Raw genomic sequence first — 13,792 nt, forward strand, 5'->3', positions numbered from 1 at the left:
GAAATTAAAACAGCATTCTCAGTCCTGTTGCAGACAGAAAGGCTGTGGACAATGTCGCCCACCTTCCCACCAACTCACTGAAGTGACCCGGGGAGAGGCCACTCCACTACAGCCGTTCCACCAAGGGCCAGGCCCAGTGGCCAGCACACAGGCTGCTCCCCCAACTGGCGCCGGCGTGCTGCACCACCTGCTCCAACCCCGAACAGACAGGCAGGGCCAGATACAGTGGCCTCGTGGATATGCGCCTTTAGTAAACAGGAGGAGGACAGACCTCCAAACTTGAAAATGCTGGTGCTCTTTTCTTTCGTAGTTTATTGCCTCCTCCCCCAGCTCGGCCCCATCCTCAGCAAAAGCAAAACAAGGTCACTACAGAAAAGTCAGAAAATCCAAGTAAGGCAAGCAGGGATCCCACACACGCCCTCTCAGTACAGATGCGGGGCAGAGGCTGGTCCCCGCCGTGTGGGTCCCACCTGGGCACCTACTGGGCACCCTGCGGCTGGTTAACTGACAGTTATGTCCTTAACAGCCCCATCCAACAAGAGCCTCTGGATGCTTTCAAACTCCTCCCCCCCGCCCCCTTCAAACTTGCTGAAAGTTAGAACGGGTTTCAGAAGCGACCCCGCTCAAAGAAAGGAAAGTTTCTGAAGAAACGGACAAAAATAATCAAAGACCCCTCAACGGAAGATAGCGCCCAGAAACACACTCTCAGAAGCCCGGGCCTGGCGGATGTGGGTTTCCACCGAACTGTCGTCTTACTCAAGCGGTTTTCAGATTAACGCTTTTCCAGGAACTGTAACGTGGTGAGGCCGGGGTCGGTACCCCGGCCCCAGCGGCCCGGCCCTTCCTTCTGGCCGGTGGGTCTGTTAGGCCCGAGCCGGGCTGAGACGCTGGGGACGCGGGCCTGGGCGCTGCCCCGGGAGAGCCCGTGAGTGCGCGGGATGGGGTGGGGGAGGAAGAGGGGACCCCACGCGCCAAGCCCAGTAGGCAGCACAAGCCCGGGGATTTGAGGGGGGAAGCCCAGGCCATGGGGTCGCGGAGGTCGGCGGGGTCAGCGCGCGCGTCCCTGGGGCTGGAACTCAACTGGGGTGGGGGGGCAGGCAGGGGTCGCGGGAGGTGGGTGGGCCGCGAGACAGCGCCCAGTCCCACGGGGGGCTGGGGAAGGGGGGTGCACAGGCCGGGGGGTGGACTGTGCCCGAGCGGGGGTGATCGGTCGGGGTGGGCTGTTGGGATGGGGAATGGGCTGCGCAGACCGGGATGAGTGTGGGGCCGGAAAAGGGGTGCGCCCGAAGAGAACACGAGAGCAGGCTGCAGCAGACGCCACCCACACGTGACCTCCGCGCGCCTCCGGTCCTTAAAGGGGCGGAAGGAACGCGGGCGCGCGCCACGCTGACGTCACACATCCCTATTTGCATTCGGCCCGCGGGTATCAGCCCCGCTCAGCGCGGCGCCTCCTGGGCGGCCTCCGATTGGCCGTCACCGGCGGCGCCGAAGCGTAGTTGACTTGCGCCGCGCCCTCCCAATCGTAGCCCGCTTTGCTCGAGGAGGGCGGGGCCAGGAGACTCAGCCAATGGGAGGCGGCGTTGTTGGCGGCCACGGCGGCGCACTCCCGGAGCGAGCGAAACCCAGACGGCTGCCGCCACTGCCGCAGGAGGTGTGAGGTGCGGACGCGAGGTTCGGCCGGGTAATGGTGGTAGTGGCGGCCGGCGGGGCGGGGACCGGGGCCGGGGCCGGGGCGGTGGGAGCCGCGGAGGAGGCCCGGGGCCGCCATCTCGGGAGGCCGGGGCGGCAGGGGCGGGGCCGGGCCCGGAGCGCCCGGAGCGGCGGCGGGGAGCGAGCGGGCGACGCGGGTGCGACCGGGGCACGCGGGGAGCCGGGCGGGGCCGGGCGGCGGCGGCGGCAGGTGTCGCGCCCCGCTCCTCCCGCGGCGGCCTGAAGGTCAGGAGAGCTTTGTTCCCGCGCGGCTCCCGACCGCCGGCCCCGCGGCGTCCCCGGGAAGGTTAAGGCCACGGGTCGGGCCGCGAGGACCCGGGCGAACGCGGAGCCGCCCAGGGGCCTTTTGTTTTCGGAACCGGAGCCTTCCCAGGGCTGAGTGACCGTTAGCCGCGGCTGCAGCGGGCTCCGGTCCCGCGTCCGACGGGTGGGTGAGGCTGCAGCGTGTGCCGGGGAGACACCAGGACCTTACACGGTCCTGGGTGTTGTCGGGGACGGGCGGCGACGTGCGCTCGCAGCCGTTAACGGACGCGCCGGGAGCCGGACGGGCCCGGCGTGCCCGGCAGGGTGGCCGCCGAGTCAGCGCTACTTCACTGCTTAACGTCATCCTGCGGACGGGGAAGTGGGGCCGTCCGAGGAGTCCGTGAGCGTCACGGATGGGACGTTGCCTTGCGCGTCTTAGTCCGGAGGTGGTGACAGCAGTCACATCGGTGCGTTTGTACCTGACTGCTGGGCCACTCCCCCGCCCCCGCCCACCCCCTCGATCCTGTGTTTTCCGAATGCTTTCTGTTAATGATCAGACTTCCCGCCGTCCGCAGTTATCCCCGGTCTATCTAAGCCGAGTCCTGCGAGAAGCGTTTGGGCCCCGAAGAAGGCCGTGTCGGGTTCCTGGCGGGGATGCTGCTGCACTCACCTGCCAGCAGGGCTTTGGTTCACATGCCCCCTCTGTTTTACTTGCATGTCGCTGTAAAGTATAAAAATAGGCTTGTGAAAATTCTCAGAGTGAGTTGTTGAACTTAAAAGTTGTCTTTTCAAAAGTTACTGCCTTCCTGTAAAAGTAACTATCTCCAAGTGATTAATAGCTGTCCTGCACACCAGGGACTCCGATAATCTCTGCCTGCGTTGACTCATTTCATAATAGTCTAATAACTTACGCGATAAGCACTGTTGTTTTCCCGTTTAACCACTCAGGAAGCTTGAGGCCCTGGAAGATTCATCCATAACTTGGATTAAAATGCAGGCAGTTTTAATTTTGCCCAGCTTTACTGTTTCTGTAGAAGAGATGAGAAGTTTTAATAAGAAATTGTTTTTATTATTGCACTGAGCCTCACTGAAGTCTAGTTTTTGAGCATCATTGATGCTGGTTGATCATTTCCAGCTCAGAATTCTGTGATTCCACAGAATGCTAAATGCTTCCCATAGTAGAATCTGGAAATGATTTCAGACGGTGATTAACAATAGCTAGAGGGATAAATGATATGCAAATGTAAAATGAACTTCTGAGAAAGAAAGGTGGTGATAGAGTAGGGATATATTTAAAAGGTTAAATGAGTGACAAAAGTAAAAGGAGATGGCTTAAAAATTAGCGTTATCTATTAGTGGTTAACTTGTTAAGAGTTGACAGGAAAAAGAAACCCCAGAAAATGAATTTTCTCAGTTTATTAGCTGCCTTTTTTTTTTGTTTTGTGACAAGGAAAGTTTTTTCTTTCATGTTTTGAAGGTAAAGTATTCTATTCTGAGATTTGGAAGGATTGAAGATAAGACTTTTGGTCAATAAAAATACCATTACAAAACTTAATTTCTTATAGAATTATAGTGACAAAGGGGATTCGTTTTATAGATAAAGTAGGTATAGGAATTGTGACCTTTTCAAGTTTACTTAGGAACACTTTCACTAGAAGTTTGAGGCCTCTTCTCGTGGTATGATGAGAGTAATTATTCTCAAAATAATTATAATTATATAAATAATTCCAACGCTGTAGTGCTGTCTTAAATACCTGTTATTACACATACATTTACAGTCTTTTTTTCCCCCTGGTTGACCCGTGTTACTAATTCAGAATGTCTGCGGTTATTTGTGCCTCTGTATTATAAAATAACGTATAAATGCTTTTGTGACTTTTGCACTACTTTTGAAAATACTGTATAGAATAGAGATTGGAGAAATTGATTGAATTCTTTGCAGTAGCTGATTTTATCACTTGGTTTAATAACCTCAGTAAACTGAATTCTGGAAAGGATACATGTGCTTTAGGGTTGTGTCCTCTAAAAGTGTACAGACATTGTAGCTTTGTGAATTGACCATTTAGATTATCGGACCCTTCTACGATATTCTGAGTTGGGAGGTTTTAATCTGTGTGAGATAGTTCAAAAGCTTTTAGAAATTGCGTGCTTGGAGTTGGGATGTGTTCATCAGTATGTGACAGTCTGAATTCGTACTTGAATCTTCAGTTAGAATATTTCCGTTAACCTGTCAGGATTTTTACCAGCCTCTTGATATCGAGAGCATATTAATTCCCTGTATCTGCAGTTCTCTGACCAGCTAGGGTTCAGAGTGAAATCTTTTCCTTTTTTCTTTGAGCAGTTGATAGTCTTCTAGCATCAGGAGGAGGTGACCTCAAATGTAAATGCGTACATGGGGTAACGAATTACTTATTTTCAGGGTGGCTTTTCTTTTCTTGTTCATTGTCCACAGTTTTAAAGTGGTTTAAAACTGTTCTGATAAGCTCATGTTGTACTTCCAAAAGTTTTATTGGAGAACCCAGGGGGGTTTTTTGGTTTGTTTTTTGTGGGGTTTTTTTTTTTTTTTTTTTTGATAAATGGTAGCTGTAGGCCGAGGGTGGTTTAAATTCCCAAAGCCCTAAGGGCCACCAACCAGTATGAAACAGGGAAGAACCATTACTGCTCAGAACCAGTGTTCCCAGTGATGGCACTTTGAATAATCAAGGCAGCATTGAGGAGCGTGTTGGGAGGTTGGTCTGGGATTGCTGTCTAAGGAGTGCTGTTTTGTTTTCTAGAGGTAAAGGTGTTTAGGCATCCGAAGTAAAAGGCTCATATTACTTAGTTTGACTAGTCTGCCACTGGGATGATTTCAGAAGTAGAAAGTAGCTGGTGCGGAATTATTGCAGGAAATTGCTCTCCTCCAGCCTTAGCTTAATTTGCACAATTTCTCCTAGTTCAGTGAGTACTTGCCTTCCTAAACTGCAGTTGTGAGATTTTTCCTTGAGCACAACCCTTATTAATGGGTAGTGAAGAATTTTATGTTTGACTGTTACGGAATTTTCAAAACAGACGACGTAGGTTTGTTTTTGTTTGACAGCCATTGGTTTTCTACCCTGCCCTCTTCAGAGAAAGCAGGGCTGCTTTACACTGTTTGCCATTGAATTTTAAATTTCATGAGTATTTAGTAACAGGAGAGGCAGTGTATTTCTGTAGTAAGAAAACTACAAAAGATCACTTAATGAACTTTACCTTTTGATCTTGGCCACTCACTGTGTAGCCTTGAAATTTTCCTCTTAAAAGTGTACTGTCAGCTGTTATTAAAGGTGCTTCCATTCTGGGTCTGTGGGACTTTTTTTTTTTTTTTTAGTGTATGTACTGTGCATTTTATTATTATCCCAAAAAGCCTGTTCAAAAACAAGAGAAGATGATTTCTGTGTCATAGTTGTATGGTGTGGTAGAAAGATCGACTATACAATTTAAATACGTGCGAAGGGTGTAAGTATTGTAATTTAAAACGTTACTTGTTTATCCAGTTATCCAAAGTAGCTTTCAGTGCTTGGCATCTGTTCATCCACGAATGCCTTCTCTCTGCTAGGCACAGTTCTAGGTACTGGGGTATTTTATTGCACTGAACAAAACAGACAAAAGACCTTGCCCTCAAGTATTTCCACAGTGGGAGACAAACAAGTTAGACAGTGGTAGGTGCTTTTGAAAACAAAAGTAGAGAGAAGGAATAGGGATTTGGGTTTTAAATAGGGTGGAGAGGGTAAAGCCTTACTGACAAGGTGACAAGACCTTGGATTAAGAAAAACCTTCAAATATTTGACTCATTCAGTCATATACTAACGAATTGCGGACAAGAGAGTGGAGGAGGAAATTGGAGCTATAACGATGAAGAACCAGTGTGCCTTGAGTAAAAATAGACTGTTTTGGTTAAAGAAGGGAAACTTTTTTACTTTCTTCCTGAAAACTGAGGGCTTGGTCTCTAGCAAGCTTCTGAAAAAACAGTCCACCGTTGTCTCATGACCATTCGATCTTCTAAGCAGATGTGACTTCCTGTGTGTCTTCCGAACCTTCTTAGGAGCGGCTAAGGTGTGCCTAGGGTCCCTGACACCACCATGCTGTATACAGGTGACACACGAGCAGATCGTCACTCAGCAGCGGTGAGAGAATGGGTGAAGCAGATTGCTTGGCCACTGTCTCCTGCCTAGTCCTGTGCTAGGCCCAGGGACTGCTGCCTTGAGCAAGTAGATAGATCTCTGCCTTCATGGAACTTACTCTTCAGTGGGAGGCCAGAGATGGATCATTCATCCATTCTTTTTTCAAAAACATGACAATAAAAAGTTTCAAACATATGTAGAAGTAGTGATTCCCCCATATGTACCTAACATTTAGCAGCAATAATTAACTATTTGCCACTTTAGTTCATCTGTAAACATGTAATATATGTGATTTTTAAAATAGATTTTTCGATCATGGCAAAAGAAAAAGTGCATATGTATTAGATTATCAATCATTACACGTGATTGAAATCAGAACATAATTCTAAGACCACTGGTTTGAGTTTAGAATCTGGACACTTTTTTTTTTTTTAACTTTTGAGAGGTTACAAGTATATTGAAGGGTTTGTTGATTTACAAGGACATTTTCCATTATTTCAGCTATTTACTAAGTTATCTGGTTGTTTATTTTAGATGTTTTGACTTACCTGCTGGCATATTGAATCCAACGCAGTTAACTCCCAGTACTAAGGAATGCAGTGACGGAGACTGGGTAAAGAATCTCCTGATGAGGGCTTTGTATAGTGGCCAGGTTTTGTGGGTAGAGACATTGGGATGTCCTGTGGGGATACCCTGATTCCTTCTTAGAGCAGATGAATGGCTTCTTTGTCCTTTCTGATGTGTCCTAAGCCAAAGTATGGTCTGGTACTCCTGGAGGATTTGGACCTGTACCCTGGGACTGATCAGACTCCACGATGGGATCGCCAGCCCTCAGACTTTTATGTGAACCAAGTGATTATGCTGTGGGGTACATTTAACTGCCACCCTAATTTAATAAGTATTATAGACTATATTGAAATTCTAAAGTCTTAACAGAAACATGTTGATCACATTTAAATTAATTTTAATCATCTCATGGGAAGATATGGAGGACCTCTGACTTAAGACAGCTAATAAATGTATTAAAATTTTTGGTTATGTGAAGGGCGACCATGTTCCCCAATTTACACCTTCTTTGTCTCTTGAGAGTGGCCCAATTTGAAATTATAGGATTACTCTCTAACTGTAGGCTAAATGTTTTCAGTTAAAAATTAAGAATTTAAAGTTATATTGGATAACTTGCTACAAAAATAAATTTTTTTTCCCCTAGGAAAATTTTTTTTGGGGTAAAAATAATCCATAAATCGGATTGTGAGGTAGCTTATATAAATAAAAGCAAAACATTCATTTGTGTAATCATGCAAATTTGCATGTCAATCCAGATTTAGAATTATAGGCTCAAAGTTTTTGACCCTGGAAGGGAAACTGAACAGCTGTATTCTTTTGAAATTTTAGAATGTTCTTTTGCCTGGTATTCCTTTCATATTTCAACTTGATTGCCTTTTAGAAGTAAGAGACCCTTTTGATGAGGCTTGGGACTGTGGTTTCATAAAATTAATGTGAAACGTAGTATGCCACCATTAAAAACAAATGGATGGTTATATTTCTCACACTTGCAAATTTGGTAATTCCTTATAATTTTCTATTTTAAGAAAGTTTTGTTTGATAGTGATTGCTAAACAAAAGCGAATAAATTGTGGCGTGAAACTTGAGTAACTGAACTCCAGCTTGTTTGTGATGTGTCACCACTCTACATTATTTTTTCTTAGATAAGGGTAGCAATGTTTAAACTAACTCGATTTGTTGGTTTCATATCAAGCAATAGATAGGATGATTTGTAAGCGGTTATAAAAGTGGAGAGAGACCTGGAGTAGATCGTTTACTGGGCACTTCCTGTGTTTAATATCGTCTTCGCAGCAGCCTCTCAGGTAGGTCCCTTCTAGTTTATGGATGTTGAAACCGAGGTTACACAGCTAGGAGATGATGGAGATGGGATTCAAACCCGGATCAAAACCATATTGTTTATAGTGTGTGTGCTTTGCTTTAAACATTGAGTTCTGGGTTTGTGTTGTTTTGACCTCAGAGTATTTTCTTTTCTATTGTTTAAACTCATTATTTTGTTTGTTTTTCTTTCCTTGATTTAGCTCCTTTTGGGGGTGGAGAGAATGTTCTGTTGGGTTTAACTTAATTGCTTTGTCATCATGTCACCGAAAATAGGATCATTGTATCCATGGGATCTTTTAAATTGGAGTGGTGTCATTCTGTGGGAAAGTGAACCTCTTTGGCCTCTATTCTGCAATAGAGTGTTTATTCGTTCACCAGGTATTTATTATGTCAGAGGCTGTTTCGGTCCCAGAGACTACTACATAGTGAACAGGATAGAAGGAGTGGTTTCACACTCTACTTCTAGACAGTGGGTTTCTTGGGAATGCTGCTGAACTGCAGGATCCTGACCCTGACTGAGCTGTTGATTGTCATCTATTTCAACAACAGCAACAGTAATTTTGAATTGAGCAGGTGGAAGTGGCGGCAGGAAGTGAAGTGGTTGGTGGGGGTAAGGAAAGGTCAAGAGGGTCTGGATCTGAAATGTGAAAGGATTTTAATCTAAAATGGAACCAAAGGGTATGAACGGGTAGCTCTCATGCATGCATCCTCAGGAAAATGAAAGTTGAAGACTGTGAGACTGATTTCCCAAAATTGCCTGCTTTACAGAAGATTGAGACTTATCCTATAACCGGTGAGTGTCTTCCAAGAATCTCTCTCCATCTTCAAGTCAGTGAACTTGGCGTGGCTCCTAAGTGGGTTTTCCCCTTTTGCACTCTTTGTGTGTAAAAGCAACCTGCCCTAAACCTTCAGGCTTACCTGTCGCTCACTGCAGTTTAACGTGTCCCAAATGGCAGTTCTTCTGCTATTCCCAAATAAACTCGGTTTCTGGTAACTTGAGCTTGCCTCAGTTTACCTCCTTTCTTTTAGGTTGCCATTACATGGTGTCAGAAGTGGGATCCAAAGGAGATACCCACCAAGGAGCGGCAACCCCCAGAGTTGAGCAGGGTACCCACACTTGAGCCCTTTGTGCTCTTCATTTTCACAAGTTGCCGTAACTTGGTTAGGCAAGTCTCCTCTTGCATCTCAAGCTCCCTCGTTTCGGTTGAGAGCTCTGGCTTTATTTGGGATCTGGATAGGGACAGACTGTCCTTCTGGCGAGTACTCTTTTGTTCTGAATCCAACAGTGGGATACCAGTCATCTAAATGTTTTAGAGGTGGCTCCCTTCGGGAACTCTGATGTGTTTTTGTTTGTTTGTCTGTTTTAAATATTTATTTATTTACTTGGTTGTACTGGGACTTAGTTGCGGCAGGCGGGCTCCTTATTTGTGGCATGTGAACTCTTAGTTGTGGCATGCATGTGGGATCTAGTTCCCTGAGAAGGGATCGAACCTGGGCCCCCTGCATTGGGAGCGCGGAGTTTTAAACACTGCACCACCAGGGGAGTCCCTCTGAGGTGTTTTTTAATTAATTAATTAATTAATTTTGGGCTGCATTGGGTCTTCGTTGCTGCGCGCGGGCTTTCTCTAGTTGCGGTGAGCGGGGGCTACCCTTCACTGCAATGTGGTGGCTTCTCTTGCTACAGAGCACGGGCTCTAGGGCGCGCGGGCTTCAGTAGAGGTGGCATGTGGGCTCGGTAGTTGGGGCTCGCAGGCTCTAGAGTGCAGGCTCAGTAGTTGTGGCACTCGGGCTTAGTTGCTCTACGGCATGTGGGATCTTGCTGGACCAGGGATCGAACCCGTATCCCCTGTGTTGGCAGGTGGACTCTTAACCGTTGCGCCACCAGGGAAGTCCCACCTGATGTGTTTTATTATGATCTTTCCTCATAGACATTTTTGACTAAATGGACCAGTCTTATTAAGGATAACTTAGAACTTCAGTGGCCGTTACAAGGAACCTTTTATGTCCCCAAACTTGTTTTTCTCCGAACCAAGTTAGAAGACCATGGTTACCAGATTAAACCATCCACATAGGGTAGTTATTTTAATTGTTATCTGGAGGCTTCTAAATGGGTTCAGGATTATAAAATTGCCTCCTTACCAAATACTGTTTCCAAATTGAAGCAAATAAGCAGCTAAAGGTGGATTTTTAAAATGTCACTGGCCTCTTTCTTGGTGTGAGCTGAGGTCCCTCCTACCCTTACTGCTCCATCTCCTTTGTACCTCTATCTTTGCTGCCTCCTTATCCCTCCCCTCTCTCTGAACTTCCTTTCTGTCCTGTCACTGAACCCTCACCTGCCAAGCCCATTAAAACTTCCCTTTCAAAATTAGACCTTCTGAGCATCCTGCTGAACCGTAGCAAACTTCCTGTACCCCATGGGCAAAGGTCAAGCTTAGGGCTAGGGACTGCCCTGGTGGTCCAGTGGTTAAGACTTCACCTTCATGCAGAGGGGGCACGAGTTCTACCCCTGGTCGGTGAGCTAAGATCCTACATGCCTCGTGGCCAGAAAACCAAAAAGCATGAGACAGGAGCAGTATTGTAGCAAATTCAGTAAGGACTTTAAAAATGGTCCACATCAAGGATATCTTTAAAAAAAAAAAAAAAAAAGGGCTTAGGGTTATAAGGACTTTCCCAAGGTAACATGGATCCTCATAGATTTGGTGAGGAATTCAGTATCGTAACCCTGATTTACCAGCTTGGTCCCTCCAGTCTCTATCAAACAGTCCACATGCTTGTCTAAAATAAGTCAAGCCCAGCACTGGACTAAAACAACCAGTTGAGAAAACCCTTAACCATCTCTTAGGCTCCCTCTCCCCGCAATTTAAATTTTGATTTATTTATTTTTAATTAATTAATTAATTTTGGGCTGTGTTGGGTCTTCGTTGCTGTGAGCGGGGGCTGCTCTTCGTTGTGGTGTGCGGGCTTTTCATTGCGGTGGCTTCTCTTGTTACAGAGCGCGGGCTTCAGTAGTTGCAGCATGCAGGCTCAGTAGTTGTGGCGCACGGGCTTAGTTGCTCCGTGGCACGTGGGATCTTCTCAGACCAGGGATCGAACCCGAGTCCCCTGCATTAGCAGGCGGATTCTTTTTTTTTTTTAATTTATTTTTGGCTGTGTGGGGTCTCCCTTGAAGTGCGTGGGCTTCTCATTGCGGTGGCTTCTCTTGTTGCAGAGCACGCCTCTAGGCGCGCGGCCTTCAGTAGTTGTGGCATGCGGGCTTCAGTAGTTGTGGCTCGCGGGCTCTGGAGCACAGGCTCAGTAGTTGTGGTGCACGGGCTTAGTTGCTCCACGGCATGTGGGATCTTCCCAGACCAGGGCTCGAACCTGTGTCCCCTGCATTGGCAGGCAGATTCCCAACCACTGTGCCGCCAGGGAAGTCCGATCTCTTAGGCTTAAACGAAACCAACCACCAGCCCTTTTATGTGATCAGGCTGGCAGTACAGCCAAAAGCCTGCATGAAGCCATCCCTAGAGTCTTCCCCAAGTCCATGGACTGGAACAAGATTCAGGCATGCACCCAAAAGCCTGCTGTATCTGTCCATAACTGTTACAGCAGGCTCCAGATTGTTTTCAAGGAAAATTTCAGGCTTCCCACCGATGCCGAATCCACCCAGGTGGCTTTTAATTCCACGTTTGTATATGATCTAACCAAGGACTTACCCTGTTAGTCAAAAGAACCTGTAAAGAATGGGAAACAGCGTCTACCCTGATCTTGTCACTTTGGCCATTCATTTGGCTCGTACCCCAGAAGATGACACCAAAAGAAAGGCAACTCCCGCAGATGAAGACTCAAAGCAAATCTGGCCGTTGGAAAAAGGATTGCTATAAATTGAAATCCAAACACTTGCAACCCTCCAAGAACCGACAGCCAAACCCACCCCAAGGATGTGACTCAGAGGACACACAGGGACTGTTCCCTGTCCGTCCATTAAGTAGCCTGGGGAAGACTCTTACCCAGATCAGAGACAAGTTCCTTATAGTATTAATTGGCACAGGGGCTGCTCTGTCAGCGCCCAACCTAACTACAGCGAAACAGTTCCTTCCTCACAGTATTACATACGTTCCAATAGTGGGGACCTCACGCTGCAACATGTCCCTGTTTCCCAGCCCATACCTTTTTGTCTGGGGCCTTTGCAAAACAAACACCCATTTCTCCTCAGCAGTGTGGCTCCTATACATGTATTAGGATGAGATTTCCTGGAGAAATAGCATGCTGCCACTTTTTCCCTCAAGAGGGAGTATTCCTTCAGTTCAAATCAACACTTAGGAAGATTAAACCCCTTTTTGCCTTTATTACATTGCAAAGCTAAGAAAACCAAGCTTTGGACTTACCCCACTATTAACCAGGTACCCCTCCCCCCCACTCTTTGGACAGAATCCTCAACAGACATAGGCAGAATTCATAGTGCCTCTCCTATTAAGACGTACAATACCCTATAAATAAAGAAGTCTTCCAGGACATAAGTTCTATCATAGAAGACTGTAAGGCCGAAGGACTCTTTATCCCTTGCACTAGTCTTTGTAATAGCCCTGTCTTACCTGTAAAAAACCCAGCAGCCAAGGAGGGAGATCTGTGCAGGACCTTTGGCAATAAACAGCATTGTAATTCCTTGCCACCCTGTCACCTGTAATCCCCACGTGCTGTCAGTGTTCATCTCTACTGGAAGCAACTTTTTCACTGTGGTCGACTTAGGCAGTATGTTTTTTTAGTACTCCTGTTGATAAAGAGTCAATATCTTTTTGCCTTTACCTGGGAAGGACAACAATATACCTGGACAGTCATGCGTCAGGGCTTTACTGAGGTTCCTCTTCTGACAGATTTTAAAGGCTGACTTAAATGACGTAGAATTCTCTGGAGGCACCACCTTACTGTAATATGTAGATGATTTGCTTCTTTGCTCGCCCTCCCAAAATTTCCACAAAGACATTGTTCACCTGTTAAAAATCTTAGCCATTAAGGGCTATAAGGTCTTGAAGGAAAGACTGCAATTTGTCCAAACTCATGTTTGATATCTAGGACATTTAATCTCAGAACGGAGACTACACCTAGATACCGATAGGCTTCAAGGCATTTTAAACTCTCCAAACCCCCAAACCAATTTAAACTCTCCAAACCCCCAAACCAAATGTCAGTTACGGGGTTTTCTTGGGCTAGCTGGTTATTGTTGCAACTGGGTTCCAAACTTCTCTTTAATGATTCTGCCCCCCATATGCTCCCTTTTGTTGTTGGCCGTGCCACACGGCACGTGGGATCTTAGTTCCCCGACCAGGGATTGAACTCGGGCCCCCTGCAGTGGGAGCCTGGAGTCTTAACCACTGGACCACTGGGGAAGTCACCCTATATGCCTTTATAAAGAACAGCAAACCTGACCTCATTGTTTGGGATGACCAAGATCGTTTAGCCTTTGAAGGAAAGTTTAATAAATCCACCGACCCTTGAATACCCAAATTATCAGCTACCCTTTTCCTTATTGTATATGAGAAGGAAGGGAATGCCCTCGGGATATTTACCCCAAAATATGGGGCTATCACTGACCCCTGGGTTACTACACCCAACGGTTAGATCCCTGGCCTGAGCATATGGCATGGCTTAGAGCTATGCCTGCTGCTGTCCTCTTAGTAAAGGCTACCATCTTTGCACCTCACACCGTTGAGGCTCTCTTGAGTTCACACCACACTCAACACCTTTCAGCAAGCCATTTTACCCCTTTGAAATCTTCTTACTCGCTGTGCCCGCATCACTCCCATTCAGTGTAACAGTCTCAACCCTGCAACCTATCT

At 46.8% G+C, this 13,792-nt stretch overlaps 1 protein-coding gene across 8 annotated transcripts in view; it reads left to right on the forward strand.

Annotated features, from left to right (window-relative positions):
• Positions 1 to 907: 907 nt before the first annotated feature.
• NAP1L4 (nucleosome assembly protein 1 like 4) overlaps positions 908 to 13,792 on the forward strand; it is a 64,305-nt gene continuing 51,420 nt past the window's right edge. For 2 of the 8 annotated variants that reach the window (XM_029206842.1, XM_029206836.1), the window contains exon 1: positions 1,525 to 1,658. Coding sequence is in view for 2 of the 8 variants with exons in the window: in XM_029206835.1 (XP_029062668.1) it covers positions 8,694 to 8,769 (76 nt within the window). In the remaining 6 variants the exon portion in view is untranslated. Of the gene's footprint in view, positions 926 to 1,524; positions 1,682 to 1,867; positions 8,770 to 13,792 lie in introns of those variants that run through there. The other 6 variants (XM_029206841.1, XM_029206839.1, XM_029206840.1 and 3 more) reach the window with 6 other exon arrangements.

The sequence above is a fragment of the Monodon monoceros genome, unplaced genomic scaffold, assembly GCF_005190385.1.
Source record: "Monodon monoceros isolate NGI ecotype Baffin Bay Population unplaced genomic scaffold, NGI_Narwhal_1 Super_Scaffold_7, whole genome shotgun sequence".
NCBI classification, from domain to species: domain Eukaryota; kingdom Metazoa; phylum Chordata; class Mammalia; order Artiodactyla; family Monodontidae; genus Monodon; species Monodon monoceros.